This window comes from Ictalurus punctatus, chromosome 7 (genome assembly GCF_001660625.3).
Source record: "Ictalurus punctatus breed USDA103 chromosome 7, Coco_2.0, whole genome shotgun sequence".
Classification (NCBI taxonomy): Eukaryota; Metazoa; Chordata; class Actinopteri; order Siluriformes; family Ictaluridae; genus Ictalurus; species Ictalurus punctatus.
Window position 1 is genome coordinate 2,368,144 of NC_030422.2, and position 21,058 is coordinate 2,389,201.

General features: G+C 38.4%; 1 protein-coding gene and 2 long non-coding RNA genes across 3 annotated transcripts in view; 2 read left to right on the forward strand and 1 right to left on the reverse strand.

The window, feature by feature from the left end:
• The first annotated feature begins 834 nt into the window (after positions 1–834).
• Positions 835–1,733, forward strand: LOC108261277 (uncharacterized). Its single transcript, XR_001811422.3, has 2 exons — positions 835–1,024; positions 1,265–1,733. It is a non-coding gene; the product is annotated as an uncharacterized LOC108261277 (long non-coding RNA).
• Positions 1,734–3,134: 1,401 nt separating this feature from the next.
• On the reverse strand, positions 3,135–5,542 carry LOC128632952 (uncharacterized). The gene is made up of 2 exons (XR_008396635.1): positions 5,096–5,542; positions 3,135–4,896 (listed from the first exon to the last, which is right to left on the reverse strand). It is a non-coding gene; the product is annotated as an uncharacterized LOC128632952 (long non-coding RNA).
• A 4,130-nt stretch (positions 5,543–9,672) lies between these two features.
• The window catches only part of LOC100304647 (leukocyte immune-type receptor 3), a gene marked incomplete at its 3' end in the record, with an annotated part of 32,047 nt that continues 20,661 nt past the window's right edge, over positions 9,673–21,058 (forward strand). Inside the window, 4 exon segments of the mRNA NM_001200207.1 lie at positions 9,673–9,698; positions 14,772–14,807; positions 14,949–15,185; positions 15,318–15,590. Of these exon segments, the coding sequence (NP_001187136.1) occupies positions 9,692–9,698; positions 14,772–14,807; positions 14,949–15,185; positions 15,318–15,590 (553 nt within the window).

Consider the following 21,058-nt stretch of genomic DNA (forward strand, 5'->3'; position numbering starts at 1 on the left):
TGTACTGAAATACAAAATCAAAACTCTGATGTTATATTAACAAATGCAGTGTTTAGCACACACAGAGGCAATGGTATAGCAATTATATGACCACTTACCATCAACATGAATATCCCACAGTCCGTCCCTCCAAGCTGAAGTGGTGTCCCTGTTAATGAAGAGTGGAATAAGACCAGATATTGTACATACAGTGTACTGTGAATGTAGTATATGATGACACTCCACTGCTGATAATAATGGTTTACATGCAAAGAAGTTAAAAGCTGTACCTCACAGTCTCTCAGTAAGGACATAGTCCAATGGCCAGGTGAAATTTGATTTGCTAAGTTTCTATAATAAAACATTAATACTTTAATTATTATACAACAATATATCTTCTGGAGCAGTCACATGTAAGCAGAATACAAAGTTGATCATAATGTATTATACCATGGTCAGTCTCAATACTGGATTCTGATTGGTTAGAAGGTGATGTGCATTAAGACACCACACTATCTGGCACAGATGGGGTGACCTCCATGAGATCTAGCACAGATGGGGTGACCTCCATGAGATCTAGCACAGATGGGGTGACCTCCATGATGCTGCACAAAGTTACTGCACAGGCAGTTCCAGAGAGCTTGCGTAGACAGATACTGACAGTGTCTTCCCAAAATTAATGACAGTGTGTGTGTGTGTGTGTGTGTGTGTGTGTGGCAGGATAAGTGAACTACCCTATTGACCCTGCTCGGGGTATGGCTTTGGCAGATCAATAAGGTCGGAGCTATTCTATTATTTAAGGACCTTTATTTTGGCAGGCGCATATGTGTATTGGTGATTCAGAGTTCCTCGCTCCCTGGCATTTCCGGTTCAGTTCAGGTACGTTGGGGCTTTGCTCAGGGTGTAATGATGTGAACATCTCAAGGCTAATTTGTTTATTTATAGTTTTGGAGCGGCGCTGGTGGCGCGTGCGTTCAGTGACGGTAACATTAGCCGCGCGTGCGTAATCATACAACCTCGTGTCTGGTGTTTGTTCAACCCAATAGTAAGTGCACCTCTCCCTTTTTCACACTGGGACTTGGTAGATTTGACTCTGATATTTGTGTTGAGGTGAGAGTGGGGAGTTGAGCATCTAAATCTCCTCTAAGACAAATCCCTAGCTGAAGACGCTACATGTGACACTATTGATGGGGTGTATGTTGTGGCTTTGTCCTGTTGTCTCCACACTATAGTGGCTATACTTTTCATTTTATTTACTGTTAACAATCATTCTGGTTCTGTTTAGGAGCTGTTTAACTGCCTCTATTTCATGTGGTGGTGTCAGTGGGCCTGAGTGTTCTAGCCACCACATCACAGTGTCTGTAATATTTTAGTTTTTCTTTCTTTGCTTATTGTTTAGTGTGTTGTGTAATTCTGGGTTAATTGGTGTTTTTCTTTCTCTCCAGGAGCCAGTGAGTCTTGGTGGACAGGGGAAGCTAGCTGCCTTCATTCGGTGGTGTGTGCTTCACAGCGTGCTCAGTGTGCCGGCACAACAACCTCCTTGTGGTGTAGGTAGTGTTTAATGATTTGGTTTTAATTAAGGTGGGTTTGGATGACCTCCCAGGAAGTAGCTGGCCTGCCTTGTTCCCACCAAGCCTGGGCCTGGAGAATTGCTTAGTTTTAAAATTCTTATTGTGCTTCATGGGAGGGTGACTTTATATTTATCATTTTTAATGACGCTTAAGTGTGATAATAAAATGTAGCTTTTATTGATACTCATGTCTCACTCTCATGTTCTTTGCCTTCAATCGGTAAAACTTATTTGGGAGTATTTCCCTGGTTCTTCCCCAGTGTGGAGTAGTCGGATTTACTAAACTGTGAATAACAGTTCCTTCCATGCAGGATTGATATATAATATAAATCCAAGAACATTTAATGCCAATTGTATGAATCGGTTATAATACAGTGTTAACATTAGCTGAAACAAAACTTAAAATGTGTCACTGAACCACAAATTATCTATATTTAGCTTCTCATTTTTTGATGCTATGGAAACATTTTACACACGTCTCAAAGTTCAGTTTATCTTTAGAGTTCAGTTTTACATACTGCCATTATGTTGAATTGTCTGTGACTGTCAGACTGAGTCAACAGTCACATTTCCCACTCTGATCATCACTGGGCTTTAAAGCGGTTGTGGTGTTTTGATTTTCTCAGCAGTGTGAGTTAAACAGTGAGAAAGAGAGAGGAGGTGCTAAACTGATTTTGCACTGCTGATCCATCATTTCACATTCTCAGGCTAAATGAAGAAAAAAATATTTACATGATGGTGAAAATAAATTAATATTGACAAAATATATATCTTGACTATAATTATATAATTTTATAATTAGACTGGATTGCTTTTTTCAAAAAAGTTCACAATATTAATACTTTTGACAACACTACTCTCACATCTAACTCCACATGGACCAGCAAACTAACCCCTGCATGTAGTGATGGCCAGTTCTTGAATGAACTGTTCTTTTGAGCTGATTCTCCAGAAGTAATCAGTTAAGGTGGTTCACAAAATCAAACTGAATCTAACTTTAATTCCGGGTTGATGACGCAAGATGCACGGCTGTAGTAGCACGCTCCACAGCATGTCCGACTCAAAAAGAACCGTATGAGCCGGTTCAACTAACTGTCGAGGTTTGCAGAGGATCAGCGAGGATTCAGACGAGTGAGTTGCTGACACTATGCACATGACTTGAACGAGCCTGATGTGAAATGCAAGTTTCTTTAATAACAAACAAAACGTATTGGAATTATACTTATGGCTAGTTTTATTAAATACATTCTTATTAAAATATGTAAAATCCTTTCTATCAAGAAATATAAATGAATTTTATTATAGCTTATTGTGTATGCAGATTATATTTTAAGTTAAGATAAATCATGGAGTTTATAAGACTAGTTTATTCTTTCCTTATACTTCAGACAAGTAGAACATATCTGTGTTTGTACATCAGTGTGTGTTATGTATGCTGTAGGTGTAAAACTTTAATGGAGGAGACTTGTCCAAGATGTAGGCTACTCAATACTGGTCAGTCGAATCTTACATGAAGGATCAGCAAATTAAACTGTGACCACAAACACCATTAACTTAAGTGAATAAAAGGCAATAATCAGCAATATGCGTTCACACAAATGACTTTATTTGAAGGTTTCATTGATACAACATGACAGACACATGCACTACGCCATTGCTTGATGATGTTAAAGCAGGGGTCGGGAACCTTTTTGGCTGAGAGAGCCATGAACGCCACATATTTTAAAATGTAATTCCGTGAGCCATACAATATGTTTAAAACTAAATACAAGTAAATGTGTGCATGTCATGTAAGACCAACACTTTTAAAGTACAATAAGTCTCTGAATTCTTTTTAATAACGTTGTTGTGCTGTTTCTTACCAATGATGAATAAAGTACTTCTTGGCATTAATGCGACTTCTGGTGCTGCAGGGTTTTCTGATGGCTTTGTAGTCTGGTTGATACGTGGTGAGGTTAAGCTTCATGCAGGCGTTGAGACTTCCATCCGTTAAACGTGATCGTAGGTTGATCTTAATGTTCTTTAGATGTGAGAAAGACTGCTCACATGCATACGTAGAGTCAAACATGGTCAGTACAGCAATACTCACACGCTGCAGTGTGTGCTATGTGACGGGAAGCGCCTTCCAAGTTTTGACAATCAGCTGGTCCGCGGGTTGAAGTTTTTTCATTTCTCCCCACTTGTGTTTGCTCGCCAACTCTGCTTGCTGTCGTGCAAGTCTTCCCAAATCTTCATCCAGCGACTTGAACTTATTCACCCACATGTCTGAGGCCTTCAGGTCAGCAGCTTGTAGCTCAGGATCTCTGACGGAGACACCGGGGCTGTAACTCAGGTCGGCCTGTCCACTGCACACTCGTGTGGATGGGTGATGAACTTAAAAAGACGAGTGCGCTCACGAAATTCTCCAAAGCGCGCTTTGAATGACTGCAGGAGATTAGATGTGAAGCCGCTGTGTAGTATGGCGTGTGTCGAAGTGCTGCTTTATATTTGACCGTTTCATCATTGCATATTAGACACACTGCAGAAGCTGCTCTCTCCACAAAGGCGAATTCCTCTGTCCATTCCTGCTGAAAAGTACGATACTCATCTTTTTTTCTTTTAGACATCTTCTTCGATAAAAGGGTTTCTGCAATTAGCTAGCTGACTACTTGATTAAAAGGAGGGAAGTTTACTTCCTGACCTCACAACGACCCGTGTGCGTTACGCATTATCCAATAAAAAATTGGTGTTGTCCCGGAGGACAGCTGTGATTGGCTCCAGCCACCCGCAACCATGAACATGAGCGGTAGCAAATGAATGGATTGAAATACATGAGAATGTTTTATATTTTTAACGTTATTATTTTTTTAATTAAAGATTTGTCTGCGAGCCAGATGCAGCCATTAAAAGAGCCACATCTGGCTCGCGAGCTATAGGTTCCCGACCACTGCGTTAAAGGAACTGATGAACCGGTTCATTGAAACAAACTGTCCGAAAGAACCGGTTCGCGGAAATGAATCGGACTTTCCATCAGCCCCCGCATGTAGGGTAGCGGCCCACTTATAAAGCTGAAGCCCCGCCCATTCGGCATGAACCATTATAAAGAATAAATATCAGGTAAGTATGAACACAACAACCTCACACATAAAGATAAGTATACATCATCATAAACATATAGATATAAACATATAATATGATCATAATGTGAACATACACACATATTAACCACCTTCCTCATGTTCATTTCAATAAAAGTCCCCCTTTTCCCCCAGACACATAAACACTGGTGCAGAAATCGGACAGGAGTTTATCTCCTCCCTCTTGCTGTAGTCTCGGCGGACTGGACCCGGAAGACGGACGCGGACAATCTACAGCACAAACAAAGACAGACTATACAAATATACAGACACGTCAATAAAGATGTTCTGTTTTACACTTATCTGGTGTGTGTAGTGTGATTATTGGGGATGTGGATCAGCAGGGAGAAGTAATATGTGATAAAAACCTGTGTGTGTGTGTGTGTGTGTGTGTGTGTGTGTGTGAAATGGAGCTGTAGCGCAGACCCACGTGTGCAGTCTGTTTCAGTGTTTCCCAACTGGTGTACCATCTGATGAGAGCAGGGTGCCGTGTAGAAATCCTTCAAACATTTCTAAAATGCTAAATTGTGTAGCTATAAAACATTTAATAGCCGATATATGATCAATATCTGATGTCTGAAATAATAACACAGACACTGAAATAATAAGAGAGACACACGTGCATAACAATAAAAATAAAAAATATATATATAATAATAATAATTCCCTCCCCCTCTCTGACCTGTCAGCAGCACGTCAACATCCTCATAATTAGCGTGTGACGATGCGTGTGTAGTGCAAAAGAATATGGACAGATTTCTTAAAAGAAAAGCTCCAGATGCTTCTGGACCATCAACTTCATCCTCATGGAGCTAAAGCCCTGTTCATACTTCCGCCTGACTCCGCAGCGCGAGCCTCCACTGCCTGCGCGCGCACCTCCACAAACGCAAGACGAGCACGCGGTTGTAATATTCTTTTAAACGAAAGGGGGCGACTCTGAGTAATCGTCCTATAAACCAACAGGAAGTAGGTGAGAGAAGAAGTAGTTTGTCTGAACAACCATAGCAACGTTTACAAACATGGCGTCTCGCGTGGAGTTGCTGAATGCCGAGGAGGAATTGTTGTGTTTGTTGTTGATGTTTGATATCAGTAAACTTCACTAAAACCCATAGTGTGAAAAAAAGAACAAAGAATCATATAAGAATCATATAAAACCCAGTAAACCTTGAGATTATCACATCACATTACAACAAAATATATAGCTATAAATATGAGAACATGTATAAAACTAAATTGAACAACCTCAATTTTTTTATTTTATTCATTTCATTAAGATTTTTATTTAACATGGACCTTTACAGTCATTATATAGACTTATTTATTATTTATTGTAGGCTCATTTTGTAAATGTTAGCAATTACTGTAGATATCAGCAAAAAGTGGGAGCATCCTGCTAATTTCATTTCTCATATTTACAAAATCAGGTGATTATTATGTTCACCCATCAGTGTAAACGTATCTTTATTTATAGAGACAAAAGAAAGTTATTACAGAATGATCACTCTGTATGTTCACCCATCAGTCTAAACGTCTCTGTGTATAAAGACAAGAGAATGAGGTTTAATCACTGTGTCTGAAGGTGTAGTGTAGTGACTGAGTTTATTTGTGAAGATACTGATGAATGAAAACATGGTGCACTCCCCAAAAAAAACATTAACTTTATTCTATCAACAGTATGTACAAAGCAAATCGAAATAACTTTTTAAAAACCTTTCCATGGATTTTTTGCCCTCTGGCTCTTTCTATGGTCCTGCATGGATGGATCATAGAGAAGCCTGTACAATTGTACCTTTTGGTAAGAGTCGCCTCAAAGTCATTAATTTTCGGATCCAGCAAGTTACAAAAAATGTCGTGCAAACCGACATGAGAAACGAGGCCTCGTGCACTCAACGCGCTCGATGGCCCACTCTGCGATGTCATAATTTATGCCACACGTTCCCTCGCGCTATTGTGGATGTGTCGAGTATAAACCAGGTTTAACGCTGTCTAGCATTATTGTTTGTGTAAAGTAGGGTGCTATATATTTTTTTTAATTTTCAAAGGGTGCCTTGACTGAAAAATGGTTGGGAAACGCTGATCTAGACAATGACTAAACTACTGCGCGTGTGGGGAGATGATGTGAAGTTAACTAGATGGGCGGAGTGTGAGTGCTGTCTTGTCTTCTGTCACACAAACTTCTATGGGAGGTCCAGATGACTTGTAATGAATAATGAAATAAGAAAAAGAGAATATAATATTATTGTGAATGAAGCAGCTTCACACAGATATAAACCAGTCAAGTTCATCTCACCAAATACTGTAATAAATAAAAGGGGTAGATCAGGGTGCCCAATACGTCCGGTCGATCTCAAAGGAAGTGCTGGTAGATCTCCATTAAAATAAAAATAGATGTTATGGATGATGTAGAGGGCAGCCACTCTGAGCTCCTGCTACACACTGACGTGAGATGGCTTAGTAGGGGTAAATTCCTGCAGAGATTTCGAGAGCTCTGTCCGGAGATAAGCGAGTTCCTTTTTGCATGATATTTTTACATGATATCCAGAGAATTTTTGTGAATTTTTTGAATAAAATATAAAGGTTTTTCACAGCCTACTTTGCTCATATTTATCAAGGGTGCCAATATTAGTGGAGGGCACTGTATATCATGTTTTTACTTGCAGTACCTTGTAGAGCCAGTAGGTTCAAACAGCACAGTCGAGCTCCAGATGTGCAGACTCTAATCTATGAAGATAAAGTTTTTGCAAATGGCAGTGATACAGTTTAAGACTTCCTGCTTCATTGTGTAGTCTTATCTGAAAACTGTACACAACTGCACATTATCTCACGTCAGTCATTTCAGATCTGATTTACATTAAAAAATAACCATTTATATCTAGCAATGAATGTTGTGATTAATTGACGTTACTACACAAAGAGTTTATTTGTTCTTATTTGTTCGTCAGCAAATATGTGATTTTAAATGATTTTAATGATTACACAGTTTAAATGATTAGCAGTTAAGACATGAAACATTATTGTGGTTTGGTTTATATTCTAGTTGAGCTGTGTGAGAAATGAGGAAATGCTGCCATTCAAATTCTCAGTAAAGCCAAAATTAAAACAGTCACACCTGCATGTTCTCACTCTAGTTTCTGTGGCAAACACTAACAGCACTCAGTGAGCTGAGCTAATAATAAAAGATAAACATAATGCTAGATGTCACTGCAGCATACATTAAAGACCTAAACATGAATTAGTGATGGGGATTAATAAATATAAAAGATCTAAACACACATTGACTATGGGGATTAATAAATATAAAAGATCTAAACACTTGTTTATGGGATTAGTACATACAGTCCCCTCTGAAACTATTGGAACAGCAAGGCCAATTCATTTGTTTCTGCTGTACACCTGTAGCCCTTTGGATTTAATATCAAAAGATGGATATGAGACAAGAGTTTAGAGTTTGTATTTCTTGGTATTTACATCTTGGTGTTAAACATCATAAAACATAGAACCTTTTGTATCAGACCAAACAATTTTTAGGTGAGCAAAAGTGTAGGAACAGATAAGTTGAAGTAAACTGAAGTAAATAACACTTAATATTTGGTTGCATATCTGTTGCTTGCAATAACTTCATCAAGCCTGCAGCTCACTGACACCACCAAATTATTAATTCCCTCTTTTGTGATACTTTTCCAGACTTTTACCCGAGTACATATCAGACTCTTTTCACTTTTTCCATTTAATTTGTTTTCATTTAAAACTTTTTTAGATTTCAATTGCATTTTATTTCTCAAGCCTATTTATTCAGTACCTGTCATCAGCATTACTCAGTACTTGTTCATCTCCAGAAAAACATCTCCTACTTTCACATGAAGCTTTACAGATTGTTATCTTATCATTTGCTCGAGCCATGTCCCCCTGTAGATCTCGTCTGTTTTCCCACTGCAGCTAAGCAGGGGTGAGTTTGGCCATTACCTTCATGGAAGACTCTCTGGGGAAAACTAAGCTTGCTGCTGGAAGCAGCAAAGAGAGCATGGGGTGCTCACTCTGTGGGGTGCTCAGTGTGGGTCCTAATGCACAGTCTTTGGGATGAGACATTAAACCAAGGTCCTATGGTCATTAAAATCCCAGAACACTTATTTTTCTGTATAACCCTGGTGTCCTGGTGAAATTCCTCCATTGGCCCCCATCATGGCGCCCTAATAATCCACATCCCTGAATTGGATACATCACTCTCCTCTCCACCAATAGCTGGCTGTTCTTCTGGTGTATCCAGGTGGATGCTACACACTGGTAGAGGTTGAGGAGGTACACCTGCCCCCCCCCCCCCCCCCCCCCATACAATACAAAACACTTTGAGTGCCTAGAAAAGCCTTACACTGATCTAAGGAATTATTATTATTATTATTATTATTATTATTATTATTATTATTATTATTATTATTATTATCCAAATATAATGGATGAAAATACACACAGATTTATTGGAAAAATCTAAATCTTAGAATCCCTTTCACTGATCACATCTAGGTTGTACATTTAAGAACCCCATTTTGTGACTAGCAGAAGCCCTGCCTCCCAGCTTCATAGGAGGTTCTGACATCATGTCCAGTGAACTTTTCTGATCTCTATGGAATGCATCAAACCCAAAACCTGAAGTAAATCTGACAGAATAGAAAAGTTTCTTGATTTAGGAAAGACCTCGTTCTTTTAAAAGAGTTAGCTTGCTTACTCAATCAAACGAGATAAAAAGCTTTACAGAAAGGTCCACTGGATGTCTTGTTGAGATCAGTCATGAACCTGAGTGAAGCAGCAGAGGAACTGCACAAGTTCAGGAGTTGAATAAAGTTATGTTCTGCAAATTGTTATAATTTCTGGGTTCACCTGAAAAGAGCACATCAACTTTGACCAGAACGGAAGTCTTTCTCACTTTCTCTCTGTGTGTAAGAACACAGGAAGTGTAGTGTCTTTAACACAGACCACTGATCAGTCAGTCCTTCATCAGTGTGACAGGATGGAGCTCCGTCCACTCCGTGTGATGATCTGTGAGTAAATGTTTTCTTTGTGTCTTCATTAGAGTGAGTGGCGGCTTAAAACAATATGTTCAGATGAAGTCTAATGTCCTGTGTGATGAGGTTAATATGTGATTAGAACATTTTCGTAAGAGTCTCTGATATGATTGTTGGATCAGTGTACATCCATATCAGTTGTGTGAGTTAGTTCATTTGAGTTGAGCCCTTGTGAGAACTTTTATTATTATTTGGTTACTGAGGTTAAGGTAAGGGTTACATTCATATATAGAATAGTATTAATTAGTTGCATTAATAATGATATCAGTGGGAGCGTACAGTACAGTCCCCTCTGAAACTATTGGAACGGCAAGGCCTATTCATTTGTTTCTGCTGTACACCAAAGACATTTGGGTTTGTGATCAAAAGATGGATTGAGACAAGAGTTTAGGATTTCAGCTTTTATTTCCTAGTATCTACCAATTGGGTGTCTGAAAGAAATGTGCTATGTTCTATGTCGTTTAACACGTCTACATATAAATACCAGGAAACAGAAGCTGAAATTCTAACCTCTCTTGTCCTTTTCATCTTTTGATCTCAAACCCAAATGTCTTCAGTCTACAGCAAAAACAATAACTCGGCCTGCTGTTCCAATGGTGTCAGAGGGGACTAAATATTTTTTATTTTCAGCATAGTTTATGTGGATTGCTGTTAATTGGGTGTGTCCTCACTGCAGCCTGTAGTGTAATGACATTAGATTAGATATACTACGTACTGGATGTTCTAACCTTAACACTAACCCCAACACTAACCATAGATGGATAACAGTGATGTACTGTGTCTGCCGTTGGTGCATGCGTGTTACAACATGCAGTACGTAGTGGATAAAATCCAATGTGTCACTACTCTACAGACTGCAGTGAAGACCTTTTGGTTAATTTTAGTGCATATGTGTGGAATCTAAAATCTACCATCTTCAAGATTTGTGTGTTATTTTGGGTTGTAGAGTGTATGTGGTGATGTGGAGTTTTTTCTGAGCGTGAATCAGATTTTGGTTTGTGATATTTTCGTGGGCTTTTATCATGGATGAACATTTTCTGTTTCTTAGAAGGTATGAAAGGAAGAGTACATGAACATGTTATGTTGTTACTTTTAAATAAATAAATAAAAGATAGTGTTGATAAGTTGTGCTTAAGTGTGTGTGTGGTAAGAACTGCGGCTGCATCCGAAAAAGCATACTGTGACAGGTCTACTGCATTAGATTCAGTAGCCTACCTGCTGCATTAGATTCAGTACCTACTGTATTAGATTCAGTACCTATTGCATTAGATTCAGTACCTACTGCATTAGATTCAGTACCTACTGTATTAGATTCAGTACCTATTGCATTAGATTCAGTACCTGCTACATTAGATTCAGTACCTGCTACATTAGATTCAGTACCTATTGCATTAGATTCAGTACCTGCTACATTAGATTCAGTACCTATTGCATTAGATTCAGTAGCCTACCTGCTACATTAGATTCAGTACCTGCTACATTAGATTCAGTACCTATTGCATTAGATTCAGTACCTGCTACATTAGATTCAGTACCTGCTACATTAGATTCAGTACCTACTGCTCTGTCGTTGATACAGTACAGTACTGATCAGTAGTAAGTGGTAAGCATGAATACAAACCAGACATACTACTCGGCACCGATTCTGACAGCTCATCTGTGCCAGTCCCGTTGCATTATGGAAGGATTCTCAACCTTTTGTAACTAAACCCCCTGCAAGCCTCCCCTATCATTTGGCATGCCCCCCATCCCCCCTCCATATTAGAGGGGACCAGGTATAATAGTGATCTATTTTTTATATATATATATATATATATATATATATATATATATATATATATATATATATATATATATATATATATATATATTCTATAATCTGTTTTTGATAGATAGATAGATAGATAGATCAATAAAAAGATAGATATAACGGACAGGTATTGAACATGAATGATATGAAATGTTTCTGAACACTATAACTACTTTGAACAGAGAACTAGACTGTAATAACATGGACTATTTTACATGTAAAACATCTTGCATTACATTCGTCTTACATTCTAAAAACATTCACATTGGGACGAATAGGGACGAAGGGCGCGTCTCCTTATCCATGACATTGTTAAATCTCCGTCTCTCACCCACATAGCAAAATTTGTTTGGCCACTTGTGGGCCACATACTTGCTTTAGTTCTAGCCCAGTATACGCCTGGGTCCCCGGGCCAAAACCGGCCCACACACTGCAAACCGACACACACAATTTCCTCAGGCCCAGATCCGGCCCACACACTGCAAACCGACACACACAATTTCCTCAGGCCCAGATCCGGCCCACACACTGTAAAGTGAATTATATTGTTTTATTTGGCCCGGGTCTGCCCCAGGCACTGTAAGACAGATCTGGCTGAGAGTCGGCTTGGTCCCCGGGCCAGATGTGGCCCAGAAACTGCTAAATGTACTTCATTTTAGTAGGGAAACTCAAATTCAACCATTTAATAAGATTAAGGGTTTTTATTAAACATTAACAAATACACTACAATATGAACATTTATTAACAACACACTTTTAAAAACAACAAAATAACAAATAAATATATTTACAGTATATTTAAAGGCAAAAACAAATTATCTCTCTCTCTCACACACACACACACACACACACACACACACACACACACACACACACTGCTACCAACTCACGCACACAAAAATTCAACCACTTAAAAACATCAGGACTTTTATAAACAATTAAAAATACAATATGAACAATATGAATTCATATAATATGAATGTAATATGAATATTCATTAACAAATAACAAAATAAGTTAAACAAATATATTTACTTTTTGTAAAGAAAAGACATATAGAGAACATACAGTTGCGATCGGAAGTTTACATACCCCTTGCTGAATCTGCAAAATCTTAATACTTTTAACAAAATAAGATTGATCATAAAAATCCCATGTTGTTGTTTATTTAGTCCTGTCCTGAATAAGCTATTTCACATAACAGATGTTTACATATAGTCCACAAGACAATGGCTGAGTTTATGAAAATTACCCCGTTCAAAAGTTTACACACCCTTGATTCTTAATACTGTGTCGTTACCTGGATGATCCACGAGTGTTTTTATGTTTTGTGAGAGTTGTTCACGAGTCCCTTGTTTCTCCTGAGCAGTTAAACTGCCCCCTGTTCTTCATAAAAATCCTCCAGGTCCTGCACATTCTTTGCTTTTCCAGCATCTTCTGTATATTTTAGCCCTTTCCAACACAGGCTATATGATGTTCAGATCTGTCTTTTCACACTGAGGATGACTGAGGGACTCGTACACAGCTATTACATAAGGTGCAAAACATTCACTGATGCTCGAGAAGGTGACACGATACATTAAGATTCAGGGGGGTGTAAACTTTTGAACAGGGTGATCAGTTTAAATTGTTTATTTATTTAAAGATCTTATTTTTTCCATTTAGTACTGCCCTTCAGACGCTAAATAAGATACTTGCATGTTTCCCAGAAGACAAAATAACAATTTACACTGATCATCCTAAACTGTGTGTGTTCATTAACCTGTGTGTGTTCATTAACCTGTGTGTGTTCATTAACCTGTGTGTGTTCATTAAACTGTGTGTGTTCATTAACATGTGTGTGTTCATTATCCTGTGTGTGTTCATTATCCTGTTTGTGTTCATTAACCTGTGTGTGTTCATTAACCTGTGTGTGTTCATTAAACTGTGTGTGTTCATTAACCTGTGTGTGTTCATTAACATGTGTGTGTTCATTATCCTGTGTGTGTTCATTAACCTGTGTGTGTTCATTATCCTGTGTGTGTTCATTAACCAGTGTGTGTTCATTAAACTGTGTGTTCATTAACCAGTGTGTGTTCATTCACCTGTGTGTGTTCATTAGCCTGTGTGTGTTCATTAACCAGTGTGTGTTCATTAGCCTGTGTGTGTTCATTAGCCTGTGTGTGTTCATTAGCCTGTGTGTGTTCATTAACCTGTGTGTGTTCATTAGCCTGTGTGTGTTCATTAACCTGTGTGTGTTCATTAACCTGTGTGTGTTCATTATCCTGTGTGTGTTCATTAGCCTGTGTGTGTTCATTATCCTGTGTGTGTTCATTATCCTGTGTGTGTTCATTATCCTGTGTGTGTTCATTATCCTGTGTGTGTTCATTAGCCTGTGTGTGTTCATTAACCAGTGTGTGTTCATTAACCTGTGTGTGTTCATTAACCTGTGTGTGTTCATTAGCCTGTGTGTGTTCATTAGCCTGTTTGTGTTCATTATCCTGTGTGTGTTCATTCACCTGTGTGTGTTCATTATCCTGTGTGTGTTCATTATCCTGTGTGTGTTCATTATCCTGTGTGTTTTCATTCACCTGTGTGTGTTCATTAACCTGTGTGTGTTCATTAGCCTGTGTGTGTTCATTAGCCTGTGTGTGTTCATTAACCTGTGTGTGTTCATTATCCTGTGTGTGTTCATTAACCTGTGTGTGTTCATTAACCTGTGTGTGTTCATTAGCCTGTGTGTGTTCATTAACCTGTGTGTGTTCATTAACCTGTGTGTGTTCATTAACCTGTGTGTGTTCATTAGCCTGTGTGTGTTCATTAACCTGTGTGTGTTCATTAACCTGTGTGTGTTCATTAACCTGTGTGTGTTCATTATCCTGTATGTGCTACTGAGCTCAGGTTTTTCCTGATATATGACATCATCCTGCAGGCTGTATGTATTACACCACAGCTCTAGTGCACAGAAGCGCCTTTCTCATGTGAGACACAGAGAAGGAAGTGTGTAATCCAGTTTCAGATTAGCAGATGTGGATCAGATTAAACATGAGACAGTAATGAGCAGCATAGTGACCTGAGAGAAAATAGCTTTTTCTAAACTCCATTCATTACTGAAACAGGTCGATATATTGCATTTCTTATAGCTGAAGTGAAACTAAATATAGATTTTTTGCAGTATATGACATTGTTCTCATTTGTCTTCTTAAAGAAAAGAAACAAGTCAGCGTTATATCATATTCTCTGTTCCTCTTCCCTTTTTAGTGCTTATTTCACTTATCCGAGTCGGACAAGCTCAAGGTGATTTATACATATTTTATTGCCTATGTTGTGTACATGTTGGATTTGTATTAAGGTGGAGAAGATTGTTTGTACATTGTCATGCAGAATGTAAGTTGTTTACATTGACAGTGTGTGTTTGCTTTTTGACTTTTTCACCAGTTCTGTCTGTGGAGCCGAATTCACCTCAAATATTCAGAGGAGAGACGGTTACACTCACATGTAGGATTTCAGGATGGAGTGGACTGTACTACTGGTACAAAGATGGTGTTTATAGTCACGGTTCTGCTGAAAATTACTACACTATAAAAGTAGATCAGAGTCACAGATACAGATGTTACGGGTCTATTTATGGACGGTCAACGGCATGGAGCGATGAAGTGACTCTCTCAGTGATAGGTACATGTCTGATCTTACACTCCTGTAACATGCACTGATACATATAATCATTACAAAACACACTGATTAAATATCAGATGGTCAGAGAAGGGTGTGTTTGACTGATTTGATGTATTTGTTGTAACTGTACAGAGAGACCAAAAGCCGTTCTGACTCTGCAGCCTGATGGACAGATATTCAGTGGACAGGAAGTCACTTTCACATGTGAAATACGAGGACATGCAGACACTGAGTGGATGTACAACTGGAATAAAGATGGTGTCCAAATATCCTCCTACACTGAGAGCAGGAAATATTCATTCACTCCTGTAGAGTCTCTCAGCGCTAAATACACCTGCAGCGGACGGAGAAGAAGCGACTCTCAGACCTCAGAGACCAGCAACACTGTTACACTCACTGTGTCAGGTGTGTGTGTGTGTGTGTGTGTGTGTGTGTGTGTGTGTGTGTGTTAATCTCTTCCTCACACCAATATTTATTAACTTCAGCATCACATCACTACATGCAGTGTGGATTAAAGTCACAAAAATTCAAATATTTCATATTGAAATATGTTTTAAATAACAGTCAAACATAATGCAGTACATTTTGTCTGTACACTTTTTCTTGAATAAGAGAACAATGTACTTCACATTAAATCTACTCTCACAAAAACTAAATTACTTTCACAAATACCACAAAATATTTTGATAGATATTCATGAATAATTTCACTATGACAGGAGTCTTTACAGTGTATCAGTAATAGTGTGTTTGTCTGTAGTAGTGATTAGTGTGTTAATCACTCTGACAGCAGAACATGAGCAGTTAACATCCTGAACTGTGTGTTTCATCTCCAACTGCAGAAAAACCTAAACCTGAACTCACATCAAGTCGTGAAGGAGCTGTACTGAAAGGAAACTCCGTGACTCTGTCCTGTACACTGAAGCTGCAGTCTGCTGGATGGAAGTTTTACTGGATCAAACCCACACAGAGCACTGAGACTGAGACTGAAACAGACTACTACAACATCAGCTCCGTTAGAGTCTCTGATGGAGGTCAGTACAGGTGCAGAGCTGGAAGAGGAAACCCAGTCTACTACACATACTACAGTGATGCATTCTGGGTAAATGTTACTGGTGAGTGAAAACAGGTTGCAAAACACTGCATCATCACTAATCACTTAAATATACAGCAGTTGTAGTATTAGAACTGTATATTATTGAAGTGTGTTTGTATTCGGTTTAATAATGAAACAAAAATAAAATAATAAAATGAATAATAAAATTATGTTTCTGCAGAGAGTGCTAAAGCTGTGGTGACCATAAAGCCTGATAAACATGTGTTCAGAGGAGAGACTGTGACTCTCAGATGTGAAATACAGGGAGGAGGAGACACTGAGTGGACATACAGCTGGTATAAGAAATATAACACACTCTACTCATCCCGCACAACACAGGAGCTCAGCTTCAGCTCAGTTATAAATGATGACAGTGCTGAATACACCTGCAGAGGGAGGAGAAGTGACTCTCAGAGCTCAGAGATCAGTGATGCTGTTACACTGACTGTATCAGGTGAGTGTGTGAGTTTGTTTTATCTTATCATTAATTATATATAACAAGATTACCACTCTGTATGATTTTATTTATTTATTTTTACATTTGTTGTCCATCAGATGCAGCAGAGGCAGTAGTGAGTGTGTCTCCACTGCGCTGGCTGACTGAAGGAGACTCCGTGACTCTAAGCTGTGAGGTTAAACACTCCTCTACAGGCTGGACATTCAGCTGGTACACAGAGGTTCCCTCCAGAGACAGTCAGGGTTCCCTCAGGTACAGTACAGCGCTCCTCTCAGACAGCAGCAGAGGATCTGGAGGCTCCTACACTCTCAGTCCTGTTACTGTGAATCACACAGGAGTTTATATGTGCAGAGCAGAGAGAGGAGAACCAGTCTTTCACACACGGGACAGTAACCTACAGCCACTGTGCATCACTGGTGAGGAAATAAATCAACAATAGTGTTGAGTTGGAGTGTAGCAGATGTACATTTATTAATATTAAGTGTTGTATCTGTGCTAATGTGTTGTATAATAACTGTTTATATTTAAACTCCTTAGTGAGGAATGTGTAAAGCAGCTGAATAAGCACCTGATAGTAGATTTTTATTCGGATTTCATTGTCTAATCAGAGCAAGTATTAGTCCTGTGGTAATTTTAATGTTACACATGTTTACTAAACTGTACACTGAAATTAACATCATAAAATCAAAATACATGTTAATTTTCAGAATAAGATCTGAATTATAATGTGTGTGTTTCAGGTGAATCTCCTCCAGTGTCTCTGATCATCAATCCCAGCAGAACTCAACACTTTACTGCTGACTCTCTCTCACTGAGCTGTGAGGACCAGAGTGACTCTACTGGATGGACAGTGAGAGGATACACACACAGTGAGACAGTGTCTGATTGTTCATCAGGTTCAGGATCTACATGTAACATCAGCTCCCTCTCTACATCACACACTGGAGTTTACTGGTGTCAGTCTGAATCTGGAGGACGCAGTAATCCTGTCAACATCACAGTGCACCGTGAGTCTTCAATGTTCTCATCAGTAATAGATGTACAATATACAGGAATAAAGATAACACTTTTATAATCTACTGAATTGGTGAAAATAAATTATAATATTGTTGTAAAGAAACTGAGTGCAGTGTCTAGGGTGACACAGATTTGATGTTTATATTCAGTCGATTCTAACAAAAGACCAACAGATAGCGCTGTGTTCAGGGCTGCAGAGATCTGAGACACAGAGGTTTATACACACATCTGTACACAAAGATCAGACTCAGAGAAGAAAAAGAGAAGAAAAATACAAAGAGATGATAGCAATAGAGGCATAAAGACATTAGACTTACGTAAATAAAACTATTATCCCCATATAGAAGTTAGACTGCAGAGGGTAAACCTAAAAAAGCTCCTCACAATGTTTTAACAATAAGAATATAAACAGAAATAAGAATAACTCATGAAGACTAGTTTAGTTTCAGGATGTTAAGAATATTACAGTGAAAGCTACTTTCACATCTGAATGTTACTGATAAAACTGGCATTTAAGCACATTTTCTCTTTCACACATGAAGACTCTGTGAGCGCTGCACTGTGTACACTCTCTCTGATATCTACCACTGATTTACTGTAGCTCTCTGTGTTAAAATCATTACTGTATTTTACACACTTTCTGATTTCAGTGTCTTCTTTCTCTTTCCTACAGATGGTCTTGTGATCCTGGACAGTCCTGTCCATCCTGTGACTGAGGGACATCCTCTGACTTTACATTGTTTATCTCGCAACTCAAATACCTCAGCTTCTGGTGTTGATTTCTATAAAGATGGTTCAGTGCTGCAGAACAAGACTACAGGAGGGATGACCATCAGTACTGTCTCAAAGTCAGATGAAGGTTTCTACCACTGTAAACACCCCGAGAGAGGAGAGTCACCCAAAAGCTGGGTTTCAGTCAGAGGTGAGAAACCTTGAGAGAATTTATTTTTATTTGATTCTCTTTTTATTAACAAAGTTTATATGCACAGTGTTTTCAGTCAGCTTTCAAAGTATTTGATTCCCTTTGTAAAAATAACATTAAAACGTGCAATGAGTACTACTACTACTACTACTATTACTACTACTACTACTACTAATAATAATAATAATAATAATAATAAATTTGATTCTGTAGCACGTAGCACCTAAAACTGAAACTGGCTGTTAATTAAATGACGAACAGGAAGAAAAAGAGGTCATTTTTGTGTTAGTAAAAAATTTATGTTTTAGGATTAAGGAGGTGCAGTTAAAGGCCTAGAGGTGGATTACGGCACTAAATATTTTGCTCATTCTTGTCAGTCTGGTCGTTAGGAGCCACTAGTAGATCAGTACTGGTGGATCTAAGACTCCAGGGTGTAGAGAGTTACGGCGAGGTCATGTACTGTGTGAGAATTAAGAGTGTGTTTGTTTGATTCTCTGTGAGATGGGTAAACCGTGTTAATGATAGAGTACAAATCTAATCTGTGCTTGGTTTGAGTAAGGACTACAGCAAAAAACGATCAATAAGAGCTGATAAAAAAAAAAAGATTGTTGTGAGTCACCTAATGCAGAGTTCAAATGAAAGTGTGTTATCAAAAAATTATAACTAGATTGTGAACGTTTCCAGAAGGTGTAACGGTAATGCCATCAATATCAAATGAAATACCTGGAATTCATAACAGTGGAGTTTTGGGTGCTAGAAAAATGTCTGTTTTATCAGTTTAATTTAATTTAAGAACGTTGGAGTCCATCCATTATTTTAGATCATGAATGTGTACAGTTAATGATGTGAAAAGTGGATGCATATGTGGGCAAGTGGATGCATATACTGTACCTGTAGTGAAAAGGAGGGGGCCAAGGATTGGGATATCATGTGTGACGGGGCAGGAGAGAAAAGGAAACATGAACCAAGCTAGAAATCCTGATAGAGGAAAGGCACCAGCATCAGCAGAAAGGAGTAGATTATGAGTGGCCTGTTGAAGAGCAGTCTCAGTAGGGAATGTAGATGTGATTGGAAAGGCTCAGAGAGATTGCTGGTAAACACTCTTTAAAACCGTCTGAACAGAAATGGAAGATTAGAAATTGGACTATCATTAGAATGTACGTTAGTGTCAAGGCTAGTATTTTTGCGAACTGTAATGACAGCAGGTTTTTTCATTTGTGTCTTTCTTTCCTCAGACTCAGGGTCTGGATCCAGTACTGATATAGTATTTGTGTCTGTGGGACTGAGTTTGGCCTTGCTGTTCATCATCCTTTTACTGATCCTGCTTTGGTGGCACAAATCCATCAAAGGTCTGATAACTAGTTTTCACTAAATTGCTTATAATATAATCAGTACTTCTACAAAGCTTAGTCTATAAAACATGAAATAGTATACATTACACTAACATGGAAATAAACGTTAACAAAATGGTCTATGACTGGTATCTGACACTCAATAATTACTCTCGTTACACAGGATTTTACACATCCTTAATTATCATTCAACTAACGTACAATGCTTCCATTAAATAAGAAATAGTTACCAAACTAATAAAAATAGGAAAAGAATACTAATTGGGACACAGTGCACTTACAATTGCACAATTTGGTGCTCATTTATTAATCTTTATCAAATTCAACTTGTGTCTAAATGTTTTTGTAGGCCAATCTAATAAAAAAAAAAAAATCCCACTAGATTTACACAAGTCTTAGCATTGCTGCTTTTCTTCATACTCATGTGTATGATAAATTCCAATCAGCTGTAAATTGAATCAAGTGCATTTATGACACAGTGTTATATGAATTCCCAGAAGGGATTCTGGACTTCAAATCCCAGCAGCCACCACAAGTCTGTACCAGACACATGATCACCCACACCTGACTCTCTTTCTGGTTAATAAGCGCCAGTCTGTATATAGTCACTGTTCGCAGCTCACTCTGTGTCTGGCTTTGTTTCTCCCACTTTGTCAAGTATGCTCTCCTGCCTCGTCTGTATTGATTTGTGTATGTTTTGCTTTATTAAACTTTATTCTGCAAGTACATCCGTCTCAGCACTCAAGAGCTCTTGTAGGATACACTATTGTTTTCTAAACTAACTGGATTCTCATGAGTAACACATTATGTATGAAAAGGCTCCTGTGAATGATTTTCAAATAAATTTGTTCATATCCAGCTTCATAAATGAGACCAATTGTTGCTTACACATTTAGTGGCTTGTAATTACTGTTGGTACATTTCAGCGACATATACACTAACCTATAAGCATTCTCTAAAATAAAGTTTGTATGGTTTATAAATTGAGCAAATGAAGAATTTCCGTCTTCTAATACAGGAAAGGACAGAG